The 18,560-nt window shown below is 46.3% G+C and overlaps 1 protein-coding gene across 4 annotated transcripts in view; it reads left to right on the top strand.

Moving 5' to 3' along the window:
* Positions 1 to 1,393: 1,393 nt before the first annotated feature.
* Positions 1,394 to 18,560, top strand: part of SFT2D1 (SFT2 domain containing 1) — a 775,689-nt gene continuing 758,522 nt past the window's right edge. The window contains exon 1 of one of the 4 annotated variants that reach the window (XM_040350714.1): positions 1,394 to 1,882. In XM_040350714.1, coding sequence (XP_040206648.1) covers positions 1,802 to 1,882 — 81 coding nt within the window. In that variant the 5' untranslated portion in view covers positions 1,394 to 1,801. The remainder of the gene's footprint in view (positions 1,883 to 18,560) is intronic. The other 3 variants (XM_040350713.1, XM_040350710.1, XM_040350712.1) reach the window with 3 other exon arrangements.

The raw sequence follows: 18,560 nt of genomic DNA, 5'->3' as shown, positions 1-18,560 counted from the left end.
AAAAGACAAGAGATAGTCAGAGATTGGAGGCATTATACAAGAGATGGTTAGAGGCTGTGGATGGGATACAGGAGGTGGTTAGAGGCTGCAGACATGGTACAGGAGGTGGTCAGATGATGCGCATAGGATACTGGCACTTCCAGCCCCTCCTTTGCTGAACCTCTGGGGCGCTATCGCACTGTCATTTCATACACAAGGTTAGTGCTGCTCACAGGGTAGTTCTATGGACTCTTGCCTTTTGGCTATTGTGGCTTTTACTTAACTAGGTAATTTTCTCTCTCCCTTTCCTTACTGATCATGCTGTTAGGCCGACTGTGTCTTTACACTTCGGGTAGGGTATAGGCATTCAGCCCAGCATTCCATTGTCAGCAACCAATTTTTGTGTATCTTCTATCTGGTCAATTGTTTTGAATGTCTAGGCAGGCATTGCACCTGTTTTAGGTAAGTGGTAGCGCTTTTTGATCCTGTGACCTAGGGGAGATGGGGTCCCTTTCTCCATGGGAGACAGGATGCCTGTACCCAGGGCATATGGGGTCCCTGCCTTTAGGGAAGATAGGTCAGACCCAGGGGAGATGGGGTCCCTGTCGATGGCTTTGTATGGCCTCTGCTAAAACATCTGCATTGCTTTGTATAGCGTCTGATAAAACATGTGCATTGCTTTGTATATTGTAAGCGTCTGCTAAAACATCTGCATTGCTTTGTATAGCGTCTGATAAAACATGTGCATTGCTTTGTATATTGTAAGCGTCTGATAAAACATCTGCATTGCTTTGTATAGCGTCTGATACAACATGTGCATTGCTTTGTATATTGTAAGCGTCTGCTAAAACATCTGCATTGCTTTGTATAGCGTCTGATAAAACATGTGCATTGCTTTGTATATTGTAAGTGTCTGATAAAACATCTGCATTGCTTTGTATAGCGTCTGATAAAACACGTGCATTGCTTTGTATATTGTAAGCGTCTGATAAAACATGTGCATTGCTTTGTATAGCATATGATAAAACATGTGCATTGCTAGCCTATGATTAAACATGTGCATTGCTTTGTTAAGCGTGCATTGCTTTGTATATTGTAGGTGACAGGGGATTGTAAACAAAGACCGCACAGGCGCAGTGCAGCGGGGAGTGGAGTTGGTGTATTTGATTTATTCACTGGATTATTGTGTGTTAATGAAAGGCCGCACAGTGTGGAGTTGGCGTTTCTGATAGGAAAACAATTGTGAAGCAGAAAGTTCTCGTGGACACTCGGTTGGAGATTTTGATAAATTGGAACTTTTGACAGAACACAGGCACTTCCAGAGTCTGTATGATTTAACGCTCTGCGTTGCCCCAAAGTGCACCTTCACCTGGGTAGACAAAATATCCTTGCACCTGCCCTGTCATTTAGTACGTCCCCATAACTGATCACATGTGCAGCACCAGAGCAGTTGCAGACAACGGCTAAGCTTCCTTTGTCGAAAATGACTAGGAAGGAGGCTTTACCATTTGGTGCAATCTGCAATGTGTAACTCCATAAAGTTTTTAGTTTCCACAAGCTTTTTGTGGGAATGCATATAAAATCCATCTTACCCATTTAAAGGTGCAGTCTTACTAAAGGACAGTTACAATCAGCCATTAATTCCCGTTTACACGAAACTCTAAACTCTACTATCTCGGAAACTGCTAAGAAGGTGACAGTCACGTGGTGGTGCAATCACATGACTTTTGTGCGCAGAGGGTTACAGCGCAGTCCCTGAGACTCCGGTAGTGACAGCGGAACAAGAGCGGACGGGCGAAGCGACATAAGTGGTATAGAGGACATGGACAAGTTGCGCAGAGTGTTAAATGGCCATGAGGATGAGGAGCGCGGGCTCACAACTCAGGTAAAGCTTAGTTACATTGTAAGTGCACAATATCTGAAAACCATCATGACATGCCGGGTACTATCGTGTTTTATTTTGCATGCATACAGGTAAGTTGGGGGGGGGGGGGGCTATTTAGAAGTAATTGTGCACTTTCAATGAAGTTACAATGGGGTGTGGTTAGCCAAATAGATGAGACTGAACTAAGAGTATGTTAAAGTAATTGTAAAGGCTTGATTTTTATCCCCCCCCCCCAATATAAAAAGGAACTTTTTTTACTTGCCTGCTCTGTGCGGTGGTATTGCACAGCATAATCCTTGTCTCCTCTTGGGGCCCCCATTGGCACAGTCGGCTCCTTTTCTCCGTGTGCCCACATAAGGAGGCTGCTTAAAGCGGTTGTAAACCGCATAAACTTTTTTTTTTCTTTTCTTTTTCAAACCTGAAAGGCAAAAGGCATAATCGGCTAGTATGCACCGCATACTAGCCGATTATGAAATACTTACCTCGGAACGAGGTGAACACCACTTACCTGGTCCACGCCGAGCAGGATGTCATCTTGCTCGGCGTGTCTTCCGGGTATCGCCGCTCCAGCGCTGTGATTGGCTGGAGCGGCGATGACGTCACTCCCGCTCGGGAGATTTAAAATCGGCAGGGTCCGGCGGATGCCGGTCCTTTCGCCGTGGATTCCCCCCTGCGCATGCGCCGCCCGCATTGCGGGGGGAATATCTCCTAAACCGTACAGGTTTAGGAGATATTCTCCTTACCTACAGGTAAGCCTTGTTATAGGCTTACCTGTAGGTAAAAGTGAAAAAGTAGGTTTACAACCACTTTAATAGGGGGGTACACACAAGGGCATGCTCCTGAGCTGTGCAGTGTGTCTATAGACACTTCTCCTACTGCTCTGAATCTGTCCTGTGAGATGAGAAACAGAGACCAGAGATGCTGCAGACCAGCAAGGCGCTGGAGAGGTGGGGGGGATTTTAAAGCAGTGCTCCACCCAAAAAATTAAACGTCCGGACCCCCCCCCCCCATTAGGTGTCAATTTGGCACCTTTCAGGGGGAGCAGATACCTGTCTAATACAGGTTTTTGCTCCCACTTTCGGCGAAAGATCGCCACAGTATTTACACCATGTCTGCCCCCCCCCCCCCTCCATCCCCCTGCTTTCTTATGGGAGACACACAGGTCCCAGAACACAGTAGGGTCCACTCAGAAAGCTCAGCGCGATTCGCACATGCGCAGTAGGGAACCAGACTGTGGGCTCCACTTCCTGCAGTGGCGTACTAAGTGGTGGGTGGGCCGCCCCGCGTGCCACACACTAGGGGCTGTCAGGCCCCCCCCCCCCCCCGTGACTGCAATGGACTAACGGCGATAGCGGGCAGGTAAAGACAGCAGCACTGCGGTGACAGGCACACGGAAAGCCTGAGGCGAGCTGCGGTGGCTGTGCAGGAGGGGGGGGGGGGTTGCGAGCCACTCCCAGGACCCGTCCATCCCCTTCTCTCGTGGCCGCGGCTCTGATTAGTCTCGGCTGTCATACACAGCCGAGCAGAGTGAAGCTGCCTCCCCCTCCTCCTCCTTTATATTTACACATGGGGAGGGGGCCTGATCATCTGAGGACTGAGGTACATTATGGGTCTATAGGGGGGGGGGTGTCTGTACTGTAGAGGTGGTCTTTAGAGGGGGTGGGTCTGTATTGTAAGGGGGTCTTTACTATAGGGGGGGTCTGTGTAACATGCAAGGGGTCCACAACTGTTAGGGGGTGTCTGTGTAATGTAAAGGGGTCCAGAGGTGCAGGGTGCTGTGTAATGTAAAGGGGTGCAGGGTGCTGTGTAATGTAAAGGGGTCTAGAGGTGCAGGGTGCTGTGTAATGGAAAGTGGTCCAATGGTGCAAGGGATGTGTAATGTAAAGGGGTACAGATGTGCAGTTGTGGAGAGGGGAGGGGGTACACAGTAGTGACAAAGAGATATTGAAGGATGCAGAGGGGGCACAGTGGGGTGTTTTTACATTTTAAGGTGGGGGTGCCAGATATAGGATCCGCCCCGGGTGCCAAATGCTCTAGGTACGCCCCTGACTTCCTTATTCCCTTACTAACAATGCCGGCGCCTCCACCCGGTGCCAAGGGACGGGTCGGCTTCGGGTGAGGACATCGAGCTGCTGGCTTGAATTATTATTTTTTTTTTAGGCAGAACTCGGCTTTAACCACTTAAGCCCCGGTAAATTGAAGAAAGAATTACTAAATGTTGGGACTTTAAATGAAGCACACTGCTGAACTCAATGAATCAACTGAAGTAAATACATTTATTAGTTACAGATAGGGCATGACAAACGCCACTAAGGAGTAGGTAGGTAGAATAGTAATGAGTTACAAAAACTAGAGTCTAAACAGTGCATGGTAGTACCTAATAATAAAAGCGTACATGGTAATGCATAGCAATTGTAGGTTACACTGAATATATATTAGACAGTACATAATTGTAAAAATATCTCATAAAAACAAAGCATGACAATAAACCTGGCGTGTGAAGGCCAAAGCTGTATTGGTAACACGTAAATAAATAATATGGTAGTTGATCCATGGAGATAATTGGTAAGGTAAAGGATAGGCCTATACTGTGACATATCATAGTGTAGAAGCTCTACGCGTTTCGTGGTTTGTACCACTCGTCAGGAGCAGATATGCAGTATGGGGGTATCTACAATAGAAAGAAAATGCCAATATAATAAGATGGTAATGAAACTATAAAACATATAATGCATAAAAGAAAGAGGGGGAGCAAACAAGGTCCCAAACACTCTTACCTATTGGTAGCATGATAATGTGATGATAGAATAATATCAATGGTAGGGGGCGGCTATGGACAGTATCTTCACCGGGAGCTGAGATGGTTAAACCCAAGGGTCCAGCGGCTACACCAGCAGAAGGTGAAAAACGTGGTAAATGATCGGTCGTCATCAGAAATGTATCAAATAATATAAACCATTCCCAGAGGTATCTGTGGAGATGGGTGGGTAAAAATGGTTGGTAATGTAGCTTGTGTTTTGGAAGAGAAATTCCAAGTGTAAAAGTAATAATAGTGCATAATTAGAAGAGCGCAGATAACCAAAACCAGGAAGGTGCCAGGGTAAAGGTGTAAGAAAAGTGGAGATAGGTGACAAGTAAGTTAGCAAACAATACCTGGTAGGGTATATGAAAGGGAATAATCCGAATAGGTGCAATCGTGTCATAAAAGGAAAATAATCCTAGAGTGTATGAGCGGTGCAGCTGGAGAATAAATAGTGGCCGCGGACCAATGGTGACCATCAACGCCACGCAACGTCATTACAGAGGGAGGAGCGGCACCAGCGTCCAAACGGCATGACGCGCTCGGCGCTCGGTGCCCAAGCCTCCCACATGACAGACGCAGATGGACAGACGTGGGAGCCCTGCGGCGTCACAAGTGACGCCGCACGCTAGCCACGTGGGCGTGGCGTCGACCCGCAGTGTGTGTCCGCCCCAACCCCCACGTAAGGAGGGGAGGGGGAGGTCTCAAAGCGGGTCGCAGCTCCCGGAAATGAAGACAAGCCAACCTAAACTGCATAAACTGGTCAATATAGCAGAACGAAGGGAAACATAGGCATATAGACAGATCACAATGGTATTAAGCATACCTATGGTAATAATGGGACAGTGTGCTTCCATCCCCGATAAGTTGGAAGGATTGCTAAACTAAAGCTAAAGTGGGACTTTAAATGAGGCAAAACCTAGTATATACCTCCATCCCCGGTAAATTGAAGAAAGAATTACTAAATGTTGGGACTTTAAATGAAGCACACTGCTGAACTCAATGAATCAACTGAAGTAAATACATTTATTAGTTACAGATAGGGCATGACAAACGCCACTAAGGAGTAGGTAGGTAGAATAGTAATGAGTTACAAAAACTAGAGTCTAAACAGTGCATGGTAGTACCTAATAATAAAAGCGTACATGGTAATGCATAGCAATTGTAGGTTACACTGAATATATATTAGACAGTACATAATTGTAAAAATATCTCATAAAAACAAAGCATGACAATAAACCTGGCGTGTGAAGGCCAAAGCTGTATTGGTAACACGTAAATAAATAATATGGTAGTTGATCCATGGAGATAATTGGTAAGGTAAAGGATAGGCCTATACTGTGACATATCATAGTGTAGAAGCTCTACGCGTTTCGTGGTTTGTACCACTCGTCCGGACCAATATGCAGCCTAAAGACCAAAGGTGTTTTTACAGTTCGGGACTGCGTCGCTTTAACAGACAATTGCGCGGTCGTGCGACGTGGCTCCCACACAAAATTGGCGTCCTTTTTTCCCCACAAATAGAGCTTTCTTTTGGTGGTATTTGATCACATCTGCGGTTTTTAGTTTTTGCGCTATAAACAAAAATAGAGCGACAATTTTGAAAAAAAAGCAATATTTTTTACTTTTTGCTGTAATAAATATCCCCCAAAAACATATATAAAAACATTTTTTTTCCTCAGTTTAGGCCGATACGTATTCTTCTTCCTATTTTTAGTAAAAAAAATCGCAATAAGCGTTTATCGATTGGTTTGCGCAAAATTTATAGTGTTTACAAAATAGGGGATAGTTTTATTGCATTTTTATTTTTTATTTTTTTTTTACTACTAATGGCGGCGATCAGCAATTTTTTTCGTGACTGCGACATTATGGCGGACACTTCGGACAATTTTGACACATTTTTGGGACCATTGTCATTTTCACAGCAAAAAATGCATTTAAATTGCATTCTTTATTGTGAAAATGACAGTTGCAGTTTGGGAGTTAACCACAGGTGGCGCTGTAGGAGTTAGGGTGCACCTAGTATGTGTTTACAACTGTTTGGGGGTGTGGCTGTAGGAATGACGTCATCGATCGTGTCTTCCCTATAAAGGGAATGACGCGATCGATGCGCCGCCATAGTGAAGGACGGGGAAGCCGTGTTTACACACGGCTCTCCTCGTTCTTCAGCTCCGGGGAGCGATCGCGACGGAGCGGCTATAAACAAATAGCCGCGCCGTGGTCCCGGATCGCTCCCCGAGCGGACCCGACCTCCGCATGTAGCGGGGGGGGTCCCGATCGGACCCCCCACCCGCTAATAGGCGAGGACGTACCTATACGCCCATGTGCCTGTACGTGCCATATTGTGGACGTATATGTACATGGGCTGGTCCTTAAGTGGTTAAAGGAGTTCTCTGACCTAAAACTTTTAACCCCCGCTGTGCCCGGGCTGTAAAAATATACAAAATAAACTGTCACTTACCTGCCTACGATCCCCCGTTGTTCCGATATCGCCGTCCCGTTCTCCGGTCCCGGTCTCTTCCGCTTCCTGTGTGTCGGTGACTCATAGTGCGCTCAGCCTATCAGCGGCCGCGACGGGACATTGCTGCGGCCGCTGATAGGCTGAGCGCACTATGAGTCACCGACACACAGGAAGCGGAAGGGGCCCGGGACCGGAGAACGGGACGGCGATATCGGAACAACGGGGGATCGTGGGCAGGTAAGTGACAGTTTATTTTGTATATTTTTACAGCCCGGGCACAGCGGGGGTTAAAAGTTTTAGGTCAGAGAACTCCTTTAAGGAATCGGTAGTGGGATTTTTTTTTTTACATTAATGCAGAGAATGCATTATGATAAACATAGATTAGACATTATAACCACTTTAACTGCTTCCCACCCACCGGCCGTCATATGATGTCCTGGACTTTGAGCGTTGATATCTGAATGATGCCTGCAGCTACAGACATCATTCAAATATCACAACATTTTTGATAAGAATTTCAGAGGAGGCTACGCAGTGACGTCACCACGCAAAGGAGGAGGGCTCCTTGTACGCCGGCCGGCATTTGTTTGGTTTTTACACGCTGTTTTAACCTTTATGCTTGCGAGTATATCTCATCATTTTTAAATAAACTTTTTTGTAAAACGGAGTCACGATATGGTGCACTTCTCTTTTATGTCCTAACCGAATGAATTGGAGCAATCTGCCATCGAGTGCCTGCTGTTAACCCTTTCCATCCTGGGTTCTTGAGGAGTTAAAGGCCGCGGCTGGGCTATAGCCAAATGCTCGATTTGCTTGCCCTCTGGTAAGCGGCCTCTTATTCCGGTGGAGGGTTCACCTATATTGCCATACATGTCACTTGGTGGTGTGGAATTTAGGATATTTTCTGCAGTGATCCGATCAGCAGGAGTTCTATGCTAATCACTCAAGTGTTATGCCATACTTTCCCACAGGCTTGTATGTATTTGAGAGTGATTCATGGTGCAAGATACATGTATATGGACTTTAAAATACCTATCCTCTGAAATTCTTATCAAAAATGTTGTAATATTTGTGGCGCTACTTTTTGTTTTTGTCATTTGTGTATCGCACGCCAGCTGCTGCCTATAGTGTGTTTTTTTTTTTTTTTTTTTTTTGATTTTATTAGCGCAGTTTTTTGTTTTTCCATCATTCAAATATCGTCTTTTAGAGCCGGTGATTCCCAACGCCATAAGAATGATCATAGCGGTTGTTCAACTGCTTGATCGTTCTTACGGGTGGCGAGAGGGGACATCTCCCCCCCCCTCACCCGGCGCCCTCCGGTTGTGACGTCGATGAAAGGAATCTGCCGGCCCTGGATGCTGACGATAGAGATTTCCGGAGTCTTTGTGGCTGTTTGGAGGCTGGGCGTGATGTTATGACGTCGTGTCTGGCCTCTGCATTCGAAAAAATGGGACTTCAGCTGGGATCGTTTTTTTTTTTTTTTTCCAGGCTTCCCAGCCTAGAGGTGAGATTTGGGGTCTTATTGACCCCACATCTCACTATAAAGAGGACCTGTCATGCTTATTTCTCAAATTGCCTTTCAGGACAACCTTGGAGAGAGCGCAGCTCCGCCCACTTTTTAGGAAACACGCATGATCCTTTAAGATCCCTCCTCTTCCACCATGGCCTCAGTTATTGTGTTTCCTCTGCCATGGTGGAAGCATCATAGGGAACCAGGGAGCTGCGCTCTCTCCAAGGCGGAGGGGTTGTTAGCTTACCTTTTGTTTGTATGCAGTGACCATCCCGGCCCCCCTCTTCAGGGAGGGGGCGTTCAGGAGTCCCCAGGCGCTCCGGCTCAGTGGAGCTTTCGGCTCCCTAGGAGGTGGCGGCGTGTGCCCGGGTACTGCGGTAGGGCCTGGTGGCCGAGCGGTAACCGCCGCAGGTCGGCGGTGTTCCGCATTACAGTACCGGGTCCCGGCCGGCGAGTGCGTTGCGCCGGTGACGCTGCTTCCTGGGGGGCGTGGCGCAGTGGTTCTCGACGCCTTGAAACGCAGCGTCTGTGGGGCAGGTCAGGTGACCGGCGCCGTTTCCGGCCCCCGATGATGACGCGGGACGACGGGAAAATTAAAAAAACAGAGCTTTTCAGCTACTATCTCGCTGCGCTCTACGATGGAGGAGAGACAGAGAGCTCCAGCGGATACAGGCGCTGCAAGCACCGTTCAGGCCCAGGTAAGAGGGGTACAATGGTGCCTTTTATTCTTACTTTGATGGGCTTATTTGTGTTTTATTGTTGATCCTCCCTGAGGGAGCCTGTGGTTACCAGACCAAGTTTTAATGTTCTTGGTCTGTATAGCCGTAAGGGGTAGTGGCACTTACTTTCCCCTTGTTTGTTTCTGGTGGTGGCAGCACTGGGTGTTTGAAAAAAATAAATAAATGGGTTGGTAATTTGGTTTGTCATCTCGTTGCAGGAAAAATCTGCAGGCAAAACCAAACACTTAGATGCACCAAGGAAATGCCCATCTTGCAGGAATCCTTTAAGGGATTCTTGGCAAAAACCTATGTGCAGATCCTGCATTAAAAATTTGGTGCAAGAGGAAACTTCACAACAATATAAAGACCTATTCTCTTCAGTTCAGGAACTGGCAAGCTCTTTAGGTTCGGTCAAGGATCTGATTGCACAAGGCTCCGCAAGTCAGGGGGAGCCTCAGCAGCCACCACCTAGCCCGAAAATCCCGTTGTCTAGGCAAACAGATGGGGATTCGGCAGATGAAGGAACTAGTACTCTCCCCTTCCTCAGGGATTCAGATGAGGAGGAACAAGAGGAAGATGATAGTAGCAAAACTTCTAAATTTAAATTGTCCTTAGAAGAGGTTCAGGAGTTACTTAAGGCAATTTACACTACCCTGGATATCCAGGAAGAAAAAGTCCAGTTATCCATACATGATAAAATTTATCAAGGATTGGATGAAACCAAACATCGGGTTTTCCCAGTCCACAAAGTCCTCTCGGACACAATCAAAAAGGAATGGAAAGACCCTGAACGGGCTCCTTTTTTTTTCCCAAGACCCTTAAAAGAAGGTTTCCTTTTGAAGACAGTGATTCCAAGTTATGGAACAAGAGACCTAAAGTAGACGCCGCTTTTTCGCAAGTTTCGCGTCATACAGATCTGGCGTTTGAGGACATGGGGGGTTTTGAAAGATCCGATGGATAAAAGAGCTGATTCCCTCCTAAAGAAGGCCTGGGATTCCGCTTCAACCAGCCTGAAGCCAGCCATGGCCGCCACAGTTGTTGCCCGCAATCTGGAGTGCTGGGTTGAAAAGCTACAAAGTCATGTAGAGGCAGGCACCCCAAGAAAGGATCTGTTAGAGTCCTTTCCTTTAATTTTGAAAGCCATCAAATATATGGCAGATGCATCTGCTGAGTCCATCAAAATGGCCGCAAGGTCTGCAGCCTTGGTAAACTCAGTAATGCGAGCGGTATGGTTAAAGACCTGGTCGGGTGATACACCCTCTAAAGTAAAACTTTGTGGTCTACCCTTTTCAGGGGATCTGTTGTTCGGTCAGGATCTGGAAAAGGTTCTTGACAGAACGGCCGATAAGAAAAAGGTTTTTCCCCTTAAGAAGGGTCAGAACCCCAAAAAGAATTTTCGTCCTTTTCAACAATCCCATAAGAATAAGGAAGAAAATAAAAAACGTTGGGGGTCCCAAAGAGGTAGAGGTAGAGGGGGTATCCTTTTCAAAAGCCACTCAGAACAGACTACCAAAAATAAGTGACGATCTGCTTCCGGTGGGAGGAAGATTGTCTGCCTTTCTCCCACGGTGGAAACAGATGCCCATCAGCCCCTTTGTGGAAAGAACAATAACAGTCTGGAATTTTCAGAGTGTCCCCCGAGAAGGTTCTATATCACAGCCCTTCCCCGGGACAAAGAAAAAGCTTCTGCAATGACGATCCTGCTTCAGGATCTGATGAGTCAGGGGGTTGTAATCCAAGTCCCAAAACATCAAGAAGGCCAGGGCTTCTATTCCCTCATTTTTTTAGTAAGGAAGCCCTCGGGCAAATTTCGCCTGATCCTAAACTTAAAGGTGTTAAACAAGTCGATCAGATACAAACATTTCCGTATGGATACCATCTACTCCATAACAAAATTACTGACCCCCGGTTGTTTCATGGCATCCCTGGACCTCAGGGATGCCTATTTACACGTCCCGATTGCCCAAGCATCCCAGCAATTTCTCAGGCTGGCGGTGAACCTGGGGTCCAGGGTATGGCATCTTTAATTCAGGGCTCTCCCCTTCGGCCTTTCCTCCTCCCCCAGGATCTTCATGAAGATCATGGCGGAAGCCTTGGAACCGATGAAGCTGAAAGGGATTTCGGTCGTCCCGTATCTGGACGACCTGCTGTTTTTCGCGGACTCCCGGGATCTAGTTGCGACGAATCTCCAGGTGTCACAGGTCCATCTTGGAGGTCTAGGGTGGTTACTAAACCGGGAGAAATCAAATCTGGTACCTTCTCAAGAGACAAGGTTTCTGGGATATACCATAAATTCTATCCTTCAGAAAGTCTTTTTACCCCAAGAGAAGATAGAGAAAGTTTTGGTTTCTGTAGCTCAGGCCCAGACAAACTTGGGGGTGTCAGTCAGGACAGCAATGGCAGTCCTGGGACTACTCACAGCCTCAATCCCGGCAGTTCCATGGGCGAGGTTTCACTCTCGTCCTCTTCAGAGGAGCATTCTTCAAACCTGGTCACACCAGGAGTCTCTAGAGAAACGTATCAGATTAACATCAAGCGTCAAAAGAGCACTCTGGTGGTGGAGGTGGTCTTCCCTGGGTCTTTCCGGTAGAGAAGCGCCTCACAACAGACGCGAGTTCCTGGGGGTGGGGAGCCCATCTAGAGGGACAAACTGCTCAAGGCACCTGGTCCAAACCAGAAGCCAGAAGGTCCTCAAATTGGAGGGAATTAAAAGCTATATTCCTGGGGCTTCAGGCTTTTTATCAAACGGTGAAGGGTCACCACGTGCAGGTCCTGTCGGACCATACCACAGCAGTGGCTTACATCCTCAAGCAGGGGGGAACCAGAAGCAGAAGTCTGATGCAGTTGGCCACTGTAGTCTTGGAATACTCCGGGAAACTACAGCTCCGGGGGCCTCCGTATCCCCGCTAGTTAGGATGGTAATAACACAGTCCACAACAGGGATTAAAACAACGAAGGCTTTACTGGCATGAAGGCAGGTGTCAAAATCTTCACATCGTTTAAACAGAGTGTCAAAATATTCTGCAGGCAGTCTCTGGATCACACAGCTGATAATGCTTGAGCTTAGTTGATCATATACTGTATATACTCGGCTGCAAAAGCCGGAATAGTAATTCAGGGCCTATGCTTAACTAGGCTGAAAAATAGATACACTTACTGAAGTGTCTGTAGACTTGAGGCTTTTCGCCGGAATAACGGATTGATCCGATAAATGAGCTGAAGTACTGGTTCTGTAATGTTTAGGGATACTCCACTCTTTGCTGTATTTTATCCTGGAGGCTTCAGGCCTGCACTGCTTCTCTGACTGTGTGTTGCTCTGCTCTGCCAGGAACTGAGGGAAGCATTAGACTGGCTTAAACAGGAAGTACAATCCCTTATAAGGGCCTGTTTAGACTGAAGCCTATTGGTTGAGAGCTGTGGATCATAGAGACTGACCTGCAGTATAACACAACACAATAAGTATTGTCTAGCATTCAGTCCTCCCGACTCTAATACACTTGAACATGAGATGGTAATACAACCATCTGCTATCTTGGGCAGAGCTAAATGTAGCGTCCCTGTCAGCAATACACCTAAAAGGGTCTCAAAACTTGTTAGCAGACCTACTGAGCAGGAGGTGCATAGTGGAGGCAGAATGGAGCTTAAACATGGAAGTTTTCATGTCAATCACTCAGGAATGGGGTCAGCCACAGATAGACCTGTTCGCCAACCAGCAGAATGCGAAGGTGCAAAAAATGTTCTCCCTTCACAGAGAGGACCAGGCAGTAGCCATAGACACTCTAGCTCAGCAGTGGCACTACCAGCTGTGCTACGCCTTCCCCCCCTTCACACTAATACCACTAGTCTTAAGAAAGTTCAGGGAAGAAAAATCCAGTCTGATCCTAATCACTCCCTACTGCCCAAAAAGACCTTGGTTTGCATCACTTCAGAATTTAGCCACAAAACCACTGTGGAAACTACCACTCAGGAAAGACCTTCTGTCTCGGGGTCATGTGAATCATTCGGAGGTGGAACGTCTACAGTTGACGGCCTGGTTTCTGAAGAAGACCTTTTAAGATCAAAGGGACTCTCTGATAAAGTGATAAAAACTCTGCTAGACAGCAGGAAAAGTGTAACCAGAGCAATTTACCTCAAGGTCTGGAGAAAATTTAATTCCTGGTGTACGTCCAAAAATTTCCAGATTAATAGCGTCATTTCTGTTGTGGAATTTCTTCATGCAGGAATGGAGAAAGGGTTAGCAATTAGCACCCTAAGGACGCAAGTAGCAGCTCTTTCAGTTTATTTGGAAAGAACTTTATCTAAGGAACATTTAATTTCAAGATTTTTTAAGGCACTGGGTCGAAGTAGACCAATAGCCTTTAAAACCTTTCCCAGTTGGGATTTATCAATTGTGTTACAGGGTCTCACGGGGACTCCGTTTGAACCCATAGGAAATATTTCTTTGAAAAATTTAGTATTAAAAACTTTTTTTTTTGGTGGCCATCACGACCGCAAGAAGGGTCAGTGAAATCCAAGCTTTGGCAGTCACAGAACCTTTTTTAAGAATTTTTCCGGACAGGCTAATTCTTCGAACAGATCCAGCCTTTCTTCCTAAGGTCTCATCAACCTTTCACAGGACTCAGGAAATAATCCTTCCTACCTTCTCTTCAGCTCCCTCTAATGCAGGGGAAGAAACCTTTCATACTCTCGACGTAAGAAGATGTGTACTTCAATACCTCTCTGTCACCAAAGAGTTCAGGAAGTCAAACGCCTTGTTCGTAATTTTCTCAGGGTCACGAAAAGGAGAGAAAGCTTCTAAAAGCACGTTGGGAAGATGGCTTAAACAAGCCATTGTAGAGAGTTATCAAGCCAAAGGAGAGGTGCCTCCTACGGGAATCACGCCCCATTCATCAAGATCTACGGCAGTTTCTTGGGCCGAAAGAGCCGGTGCTACGCCTGACCAAATCTGCAAGGCAGCTACATGGTCCAGCTATTCGACCTTTCTACGGCACTACAGGCTAGACTTTCTGTCCGCTGCGGAGCAAGCCTTCGGCAGGAAGGTACTGCAAGCAGTGGTCCCACCCTAGGGTAAGTTACTCGGTTATCCTCTCCAAGGTTGTCCTGAAAGGCGATTTGAGAAAGGCCTAGTTAGACTTACCGTTGACGGTATTTCTAAGAGCCTTTCAGGACAACCGCTATTTTCCCTCCCTAGGTATTTGAATAAGAATATGTTTTAAATGTCTATCATGGTTTGTTGTGGTTCTTCTGTGCTTTGTTTTCCAGTTGTCGGAGACCACAATAACTGAGGCCATGGTGGAAGAGGAGGGATCTTAAAGGATCATGTGTGTTTCCTAAAAAGTGGGCGGAGCTGCGCTCTCTCCAAGGTTGTCCTGAAAGGCTCTTAGAAATACCGTCACCGGTAAGTCTAACTAGGCCTTTCTATTACAAAGGATGTTTATATTCCTTGTAATAGGAATAAAAGTGATCAAAAAAAAGTGTCAAACTATAAAAATATAATTAAAAATAACATAATTTTTTTTTTTTAGTGCCCCTGTCCCCGTGTGCACAGTGTTTAAATCACACATGTGAGGTATCGCCGCAAATGTTAGAGTGAGAGCAATAATTCTAGCCCATCTAGGTCTACTCCTCTGTGAATCAAAACATGTAACCAGTAAAACAAATTAAAGTTTTGCCTATAGGGATTTTTAAGTACCGAAGTAGGTGCCATTCCACGAGTGTGTACACTTTTGAAGTGTGACATGTTGGGTATCTATTTACTTAACGTAACATCATCTTTCACATTATGCAAAGAAATTGGGCTAACTTAACTGTTTGTTTTTTTTTTTATTTATTTTTTAAAAGCATGAAATATTGCTGTGCAAATACCGTACGAGATAAAAAGGTGCAACGACATTTTATTCTCTAATGTCTCTGCTACAAAAATAAAATTATATATATATATATATATATATATATATATATATATATATATATATATATATATATATATATATATATAGCTGGATTCACATACCTCGGCACATATTTCTGCCGGCGTAGCGCATCTCATATGTGCTATGCCGACGTAACACAGAGAGGCAAGCACAGTATTCACAAAGCACTTGCTCCCAACGTTGCACCGGCGTAACGTAAAATCCTATGCGTAAGCCGGCCTAATTCAAAGTAGGTGGAAGTGGGCGTGATCCATTTAAATGAAGCGTGACCCCATGCAAATGATGGGCCGAACGGCGCATGCGCCGTCCCGTGGACGTAGCCCAGTGCGCATGCTCAGAATCACGTAGAATATACTCCCTAAGATACGACGGCTCAATGCCTACGACGTGAACGTAACCTATGCCCAGCCCTATTCACCTACTACTACGTAAACGACGTGAAATACGACGGCTGTTCCCTGGTCTATACCTTTGCATGAGTTGCAAACCGCGTATATTATGCGCCGGGCGCAACTACGTTCGTGAGTCGCCGTATCTCCCTCATTTGCAATGAGGCGGCCAGCGGAAATATGCACCCAAGATACGCCGGCATAGGAAAGTTACGTCGGTCGGAGGAAGCCTATTTTCAGGCGTATCTAGTTCTATGGGCACGGCGCATAGATACGACGGCGCACATTGACACTTACGCGGCGTATCTCGAGATACGTTGGCGTAAGTGCTACGTGAATGCGGGCCATAATGTTTGGGGGTTCTATGTAATTTTCTAGCAAAAAAATTATGATTTTTTACATGTAGGAGAGAAATGTCAGAATTGGCCTGGTAGGCAAGTGGCTAAATTCAAGGCATGCCTTAATCACTTGACCGCCGGAAGCTTTTAACCCTTTCTTGACCAGAGCACTTTTTGCAATTTGGCACTGCGCTGCTTTTACTGGTAACTTTGCGGCCATGTACCCAAACAAAATGTGCATCCTTTTTTTTTTTTTTTTCATACAAATAGAGCTTTCTTTTGGTGGTATTTTATTTTTACAATATAAACAATAAAAGTCTGAAAAATTTGGAAAAAATAAAATGTTCTACTTTTTGTTATAAAAAAAAAATCTAATACATTTTTGATATACATTTAGGCCAACATGTATTCAGCCACATGTCTTGGGTAAAAAATAACTTCAATAAGCGTATATTTATTGGTTTGCGCAAAAGTTATAGCTTCTACAAACTAGGGTATATTTACTGGAATTTACACAGCTTTTAGTTTATGACTGCCTATCTCATTTCTTGAGGTGCTAAAATGGCAGGGCATTGCACCCCCCCCAATTGCCCCTTTTTGGAAAGTATACACCCCAAGGAATTTGCTTAGAGGCATGTTGAGCCCACTGAATAATCATATTTTTTATTAAATATATTTTTTGTGATTGAAAAATGAAAAAAAAAAAATGTTTACACAAAGTTGTCACTGAAATGATATATTACTCAAAGTGCCATGGGTATATGTGATATTACACTCCAAAATACATTCTGCTGCTTCTTCCGAGTATGGGAATACCACACGTGAGAGACTTTTTGGCAGTTCTTTCTCAAGATAGGCCAATTTGCCCCAAAAAAAAATCAGGAAAAAAAATAAAAGATCGAATTCGGGGGGTTGTAGCTCGACGACCAGAGGTCACAGAAACGCCACATTTGGGGGGTAAGCAGTTGAAGACCTACCCCAAAACTGGTCAAAATATGGGACGGCTATCATTTATGGTTCCTGGAGATACAGGCCTGCTTGCACAGCCTGTCAGAAGCTACATTCAGAGCGGCCAATATAAATACAAGCTGACACTGCAGCAGACTGATAGGATCACAGTGCTTATAATCAGGCCCGGACTGGCCATAGGGCATACCGGGCATATGCCCGGTGGGCCGCAGTGGCCCACGAACGGCCCTCGGCGGCCCGCAGGCCGGTTGCAGCCCGCGAACGGCTTTCGGCGGGCCGCATGTCACATCTCCCCAGGCAGGGCTGTCTTATTGGGTGGGAACAGCGCAGGGGCCCCAAGTGGTCCTAGGCCCGATTAGGGCCGGTTCTGTCACAACCCTGCAGGATGCAGCAGAGCTGAAAAGACAGCACAGCAGTGTGGTCTGGTCTCTGCAGTGGAGCGCTGGCGCTGCCTGGTTCGGGAGTCAGTCGGGCGGCTGCTTTTAATGTGGTTTTGCCTGTGGGGAAGTGGGGCTGGCAGCTGTCACTTGTCTCTCTCCTCTGTCCTTCACCTTTTGTCTTCCCTGAGTCTGAGAGATGAATGTCAGCACCCGGCAGAAGCTCCTCCTCCACAGTCTCCACAAGGCAGCAGGTTGGGACTCCCCAGTTAACTGCGAAAGTGCTGCCTTGGTATCTGCCTGTGCCATTACTGCAGGTCTCACTCATATTATCGCACAGGACCTCAGAGTGCTGAAGACCCATCTAAACTGACCAATCCCTGATTTCCTGCTGTGCCCAGCCATGTTGGCAACCCCACCCACTCATGTGCACACAGCATGGTGCAAGGTGTGTGTGCAGCTGCAGCATGAAAACTGCAATTGGAGGAGACTAGAAGCTGAAAAATCGGTAAGTCCACTGTCCAGAGTGACATCCCCTTCAACATCAACACATGTCCTTCTCTGCTGCTCTGAGGCGGTTCACACTATGCGGTGCGGGAACTGCATGCAAGTTTGAACAGTAATCGCACCGCATTCCTGTTCAAATCACATGCGATTCTTCAGCAGTGCGAATTAAACCATTCATTCTGTATGGCTCAAATCGCTCCAAATCTGCACCATAGTGTTGCAAGACCCTTTTTTTTGGCCACCCCTAAATCAATTCTGCAAATCACACTGCGTTTTGCGAACTGATTTCAGTGTGTCGTTACCTTAACCTACACACCTGCAGCGGTTCGCATTAACAGGGTGTGATTTGGATGTGGTGCGGAATCTGCACAGAATTTGTTGCGAATTCAGAGAGCAAAAGTGTGAACTGGCACTTAGTCTCTTACTGTATAAAACTGCTGCACTGCAGTGGCGGCTGATGCTCAAAATGTTTGGGGGGCGCAAACAAACTGGAAAAAAACAAAAACAAACATCAAACGCAGCCACTGTGCCAGGCAAACGCAGCCACTGTGCCAGGCAAACGCAGCCACTGTGCCAGGCAAACGCAGCCACTGTGCCAGGCAAACGCAGCCACTGTGCCCATAAATTGCCACCACTGTGCCATCAAATGCAGCTACTGTAACCATCAATTGCCACCAGTTTGCCCCGTCAATT

This window comes from Rana temporaria, chromosome 4, assembly GCF_905171775.1.
Source record: "Rana temporaria chromosome 4, aRanTem1.1, whole genome shotgun sequence".
Lineage (NCBI taxonomy): Eukaryota > Metazoa > Chordata > Amphibia > Anura > Ranidae > Rana > Rana temporaria.
This window is presented reverse-complemented; position numbering and strand designations above follow the sequence as displayed.